Source organism: Oryza sativa, chromosome 8, assembly GCF_034140825.1.
Source record: "Oryza sativa Japonica Group chromosome 8, ASM3414082v1".
NCBI lineage: Eukaryota > Viridiplantae > Streptophyta > Magnoliopsida > Poales > Poaceae > Oryza > Oryza sativa.
This window is the reverse complement of record NC_089042.1, coordinates 1,025,465-1,031,377: the sequence shown is the minus strand read 5'-3', so window position 1 is coordinate 1,031,377 and position 5,913 is coordinate 1,025,465. Positions and strand designations below refer to the sequence as shown.

Here is a 5,913-nt window from a genome sequence, read left to right as displayed (position 1 = left end):
GCCCCCACTACTCTGCTCGATCCTCCTCAGTTACTACCACTGCTCTAAGGCCAGTCACAATGGGGGTTTCACTGGTGTGTCATGCACATTTAATAGGGGTAAGACTGAATAAAAAATGATTATTTGCATGAAATGGGGATGAGAGAGAAGGAAAGAGTTTCATCCTGGTGAAACTCGTCAGCGTCGTTTCCAAGTCCTCGGTAACAGAGTGAAACCCCCGTTGAGGCCGATTCGTTTCATTCACCGGATCTCTTGCGTCCGCCTCCGCCGTGCGACCTCCGCATTCTCCCGCGCCGCGCCGGATTTTGGGTACAAATGATCCCAGCAACTTGTATCAATTAAATGCTTTGCTTAGTCTTGGAAACGTCAAAGTGAAACCCCTCCACTGTGGGGATTGTTTCATAAAAGATTTCATTTGAGAGAAGATGGTATAATATTTTGGGTAGCCGTGCAATGACACTAGCCATTGTGACTGGCCTAACGAACGTGCCACACCTGTTTGGCAGAGCTTCCGACACTTTTTTTTAAAAAAAAACTAAAACTCTCCGAACAATTTAGTTTTTTACAGATTATAAGAAAATGTAGATGTAGAATAAAATAAATAAAGTTAGAAATTTAAAAGTCCAGTTTTTTTAAATTCTCATGAAATATTTCTTCCGTATCAAAATATAATTATTTTTAGCTATAAATCTGGACAAGCTAAAAGTTATTATATTTTAAGACGGAGATAGTAGTTACCAAGCAACCATTTCTCAAAATATTGTTTAGAGAGCTTTGCATCGGATATAGCTTCTCTTATAATCTCCCGGTCATCAAACACTCTAGATTCTCACATACTCCCTCCATCTCCAAAATAATATTTTTTCTCATGTGACACATCCTAGGAGGAGCCTGTCGAGATTCGTTGTAATATGATATTTCGAGAAGGATGAAGTAACTTTGAAAAAAATATCATTATAGAATTCAAAAGGTGAACTATAATTCAGAAGATGAATTATAAGTCAGAAGCTGGGTGTTTTAGTTTAAACAGCTGTTTTTAAGAATCCTAACCTCTCTCAAACACAACCCTAGACAAGCTCTTTCACTACATGTTATCAGACCACTAATAGGTTTTTGTAAGCTAGAATTCCTATATCGTATATTCTCATGAGTGGTGAAATAGATGTAGAAACGTATGATTTGCAGTAAACAAAACATCGCACTACGTTACAACCCAGCAGTGGGCATATTAGCGTATACTCCAGAGTCCAGACACAGCCAAAGTCGGCAAAGCCGACCAGGAATATACACCACATATTCGAGTAATTAAGAACCATATTGGGACCTTGTCAGATTAACTAATCTCCCATATCAACACTACTAATAACCGTCCAAATTAATGCTAGTTGTAGCAGCATTGTACAAATTTAGAGCCAATGCACAGCTCCAAATCCGGTAAGATGCTGCCGGCCCCTTTGTCCATCTCGCCGTACTCCATCTGGCCATGGCGAAAATACAATCTCCATTCTAAAATTAAACTCTTCTTTTATTCATCTCACAATAAAACTAACAGCCCCACCGTTTGGCTTTTTCCTTGATAAACCAAAATGGCTTATTAGGAAGTAAAAATAAATTTGTAGGTAATATATATATATATATATATATATATATATATATTCTTGGTGACTTAAAAGTCAATGCTGAAAAAAAACTACGTTGAAAATATCTTAAAATTAAGTTTGAAAATTTAAAATTACCTTTTTCTTTGGCTGATTAGACGATTCGATGGGAGCCTAAATATCCTCATTTTTATCAAATTCGAATACAATTATATTATTCTGTTTACCAAATCGAATATCCACGCTGGGAATGGAGTAATTTCCACGTCGGATCGTGTCAGAGGAGTAACTAAATACTGGTACTCCTAAATAAAGTGGATTTAAAGGGAAAAAGCAGAGCTGAGCACGCAGCATTGGAAGCTCCAAAAGATGTGGATCCGTGTTTCGTGCTGCTGCACCGCACCGCACCGGCGAGGCGTTGTTGGGCGACAGCGACGCGACACGGCGCGGGAGGCGGTGGAGTGACCGAAATGCCCCTGGGGATCATCTCTGAGGTGGCCGTGGTTGGCGAGGGCAGTTTGGTCAGTTTAAGGGTGATGGGATCGGTTTGGTTCGGTGGAGCAAGATCCGGACCGTCCGTAGCGACGGCAGCAGAAAAGAAAGGCAGCCGAACCCGGGTGGGGCCCGCACGACAGCTGGCGCGGAGACAGACGCTACGCAGGCACGCCCCCTGGGGGCCCCACTCACCAGCTCCTGTTCCTGCTTTACTTGTCGTTGCTGTTGGCATATTTTCAAATATTATTTCTTCCATATTACTTGGTGGTTTTATTTTCCTATTAGTAGTAGTAATGTTGCTTCTGGTAATAGTTGTGTGTGCTGTTTCTCGACTGGACCTCTCTAACAAAAACCGAAAATAAACCTTTTCTTCTGCTTTCTGAAATTAAGTGTTTCGTGTCATGTAGATGACGGGATTGCACAGACAATAAACGGCCAAGAAAGTTTTGTTTGATGCAGGTGGCGAGACCACATAAACAGTGAACCGCTATGTTAGTTTTGTTTCACGCTAGTGGCGAGACCAGATGAATAATGTGCTAACACACCACTGCCAATCGTGACATTATAGCTGACCAAACTACACCTAAATTTCTTCATGCAAAAAATATGATATATGATTCATGAACTTAAGTAAAATTGAAAGGCAAAGCTGTCAGCAACCTCAATACAGCTTGGAAAAAAAAGAAATGTGTTAGGTTGATAAGAAAAAAAAACAAGAGCCAAGAATAAGGAGGAAAAACCCGCTTTAATTAAGCCGGACGCAAAGGAGAGAAATGGAGAGCGAGTGCGTAAGCGAGAGGCAAGAGCACACCCCCCTCCACGTGGCGACCCACCTGGCCTCCCTCCCCCCCCCCAACGTTGCCCCGGGCCCACCACCTCCTCCCCCCTCTTAAATAACCCCCACTCCCCACACACCCCAATTCCCACTCCCATTCCCATTCCACGCATTCCAATTCCAAAAAAAAAAAAAAAGCCCATCTCAAAATTCGATTCCAATTCCAGTTCGTCTCGCTCGCCGCCAAATCGCCCCCTCGCTGCCTCCGTCTCGCCTCGCCGGCGGCAATGGAGTGGCTGGACGAGTACGAGAAGCTGGTGATCAGGATGAACACGCCGAGGGTGGTGATCGACAATGCTGTGTGCTCGACGGCGACGCTCGTCCAGGTATGTACGGTGGCGCGGCGCGGCGTGGCGTGGCGTGGGTTTGGTTCTTGGGTCAATCTGGTGCGTGTTCTTGCGGCGAGGGTTGCTGATTTGGGGATGTGCAGGTGGACAGCGCGAGGAAGACGGGGGTGCTGCTCGAGGCGGTGCAGGTGCTCGCCGACCTCGACTTGTCCATCAACAAGGCCTACATCTCGTCGGATGGGAGGTGGTTCATGGATGTCTTCCATGTGACCGACCGCCTCGGTTGCAAGCTCACCGACGACAGCGTCATCACCTACATCGAGCAGGTTGGTGGGTGTTCTTGGTGGTTTCTTTGATTCTGGCGCGGGTGTTCGACGGAGTTGGGGGGTTTTCTGATGGCGTAGTACATGGCTTCGTTGCAGTCTCTGGGGACGTGGAACGGGCCGGCGCGGCCGGCGGCGCTCGAGGGGTTGACGGCGCTGGAGCTGACGGGGGCTGACCGGACGGGGCTCATCTCGGAGGTGTTCGCCGTGCTCGCCGACATGGACTGCGCCGTCGTGGAGGCCCGCTCGTGGACGCACCGCGGCCGCCTCGGCTGCCTCGTCTTCCTCCGCGACGAGGAGGCCGACACCGAGAGGATGGCGCGCATCGAGGCCCGCCTCGGTCACCTCCTCCGCGGCGACTCCACCGGCGCCGGCGGCGCCGTGGCCGCCGTCCCCGCCGCCGCCGTCGCGCACGCCGAGCGCCGCCTCCACCAGCTCATGTCGGCCGACCGCGACCAGGAGGAGCGCGCGGCGGCGGCGGCGGCGGCGTCCCCGACCCCCGCCGTGTCCGTCCAGAGCTGGGCGGAGCGCGGGTACTCGGTGGTCACCGTCCAGTGCCGCGACCGCCCCAAGCTGCTCTTCGACGTCGTCTGCACGCTCACCGACATGGACTACGTCGTGTTCCACGGCACCATCGACACCACCGGCGACCAAGCGCACCAGGAGTTCTACATCCGCCACGCCGACGGGAGCCCCATCAGCTCCGAGGCCGAGCGCCACAGAGTGAGCCAATGCCTCCAGGACGCCATTGAACGGAGATCACTAGAGGTATATCGAAGCCAAATCGACCCAAATTTCCAACACCAAGATGCAATTCGTTAATTGATTTGGAAGATGACGCTAATGTGTTCGATTTCTTGGGTGTTTCAGGGAGTGAGACTGGAGCTGTGCACGCCGGACCGGCCGGCGTTGCTGTCGGATGTCACCCGGACATTCAGGGAGAACGGGTTGCTGGTGGCGCAGGCGGAGGTGTCCACCAAGGGCGACATGGCCTCCAATGTGTTCTATGTCACCGACGCCGCTGGCCACGCCGTCGAGCAGAGCGCCATTGATGCCGTGAGGCAGAGGGTTGGCATGGACTGTCTCGTTGCCAGGGAGGAGCACCGGCCGCAGCTCTACCAGAAAGCTGGGCCGCGCGACGCCGTCGATGGCAATGGCGGCGGCGGCGGCATTGGGCTGTTCTACCTTGGCAACTTCGTCAAGAGGAACCTGGTCAGCTTGGGATTGATCAAATCGTGCTCGTAGACATGAAAACAAAATGGAGAATCCAACAAGAACACAACAAATTCAGTCGAGACAGCTTGTTCATCTTGCTTGCTGCTACTGTTGTACGTACAACATTCTGAAACACAACATGAAAGGTGCAGAAGTGGCTGATGAAATCTCAGGCATGTCACATTCGGATCAGGAAACAGAGATTGCAAGATTGGTGACATACATCCATTAATGGAGAATCAAGATCCATGGTAGCCAAGCAAGAGTTGCCCAAGGGAGGAGGAACAAGATGATACTAGAGTACTAGAGCCTAGAGCCTAGCAGTAGAAAAGTTGGGAGAGCTATGTACATAGGGGGAATTTGATGCTGTTAGTGGTACTAGTGTGTAGTGAGTGCATTCATGATGTTCTTAGGTAGAGACAGTAGACAAACAATGGAATTCCAGGACGGTTGGTTATTCTGTACTGTGCTGTTTTTCTGCCCTTCTTTGGCAAAACAAAATTCTTTGGGTTCGTTAGCTTTGCTTCTTTCTTTCTGTCTGATGCTTAACAGTGTGTGTTAATGCTTTTTTCAGCTTTGCTGATGGATTATGTGACTACTACTACTATGGTAATTCTGATCTTTGCTTTTGAGTAGTGTGATTAAGTGGTGGTGTTGATCATTAGGTGTAGCTTGCAAGGGAAACAAGATGCCTGACTTGGGCCTGTGTGAGATAGTAGTAGTAACTGGCAATCACAGCAACAACAGCCTGTTCTTGCAACATTGTCTTTTCCTTTTGTGGTATGTCTGAGGTTGTGATTGCAGTGGTGCGCACCAGTGAGGCCCAGTCTAGTTTCCAAAAAGTTTTTCCCGAAAACATCATATTGAATCTTTAGACACATACACGGAGCATTAAATGTAGATTAAAAGAAAAACTAATTACACAGTTAGGGAAGAAAATCGCGAGACGAATCTTTTGAGCCTAATTAGTCTATAATTAGCCATAAGTACTACAGTAACTAACATGTGCTAATAGTGGATTAATTAGGCTTAAAAGATTCGTCTCGCGGTTTCCATGCGAGTTATGAAATTAATTTTTTTCATTCGTGTCCTAAAACCCCTTCCAACATCCAGTCAAACGTCCGATGTGACACTCACAAATTTTCATTTCGTGAACTAAA

General features: G+C 48.2%; 1 protein-coding gene across 1 annotated transcript; it reads left to right on the top strand.

The window, feature by feature from the left end:
- Positions 1–3,018: 3,018 nt before the first annotated feature.
- On the top strand, positions 3,019–5,270 carry LOC4344530 (ACT domain-containing protein ACR8). Its single transcript, XM_015793323.3, has 4 exons — positions 3,019–3,254; positions 3,359–3,541; positions 3,638–4,306; positions 4,409–5,270. The coding sequence occupies exons 1-4, from the start codon at positions 3,156–3,158 to the stop codon at positions 4,781–4,783; spliced, it is 1,326 nt and encodes a 441-aa protein (XP_015648809.1). The 5' UTR covers positions 3,019–3,155; the 3' UTR covers positions 4,784–5,270.
- The last annotated feature ends 643 nt before the right edge of the window (positions 5,271–5,913 follow it).

Coding starts and splice junctions, on each gene's coding strand:
- LOC4344530 (XM_015793323.3), top strand. CDS start 3,156: ATGGAGTGGCTGGACGAGTACGAGAAGCTGGTGATCAGGATGAACACG. Junction 3,542..3,637: donor TCATCACCTACATCGAGCAG/GTTGGTGGGTGT, acceptor GCTTCGTTGCAG/TCTCTGGGGACGTGGAACGG. Junction 4,307..4,408: donor TTGAACGGAGATCACTAGAG/GTATATCGAAGC, acceptor TGGGTGTTTCAG/GGAGTGAGACTGGAGCTGTG.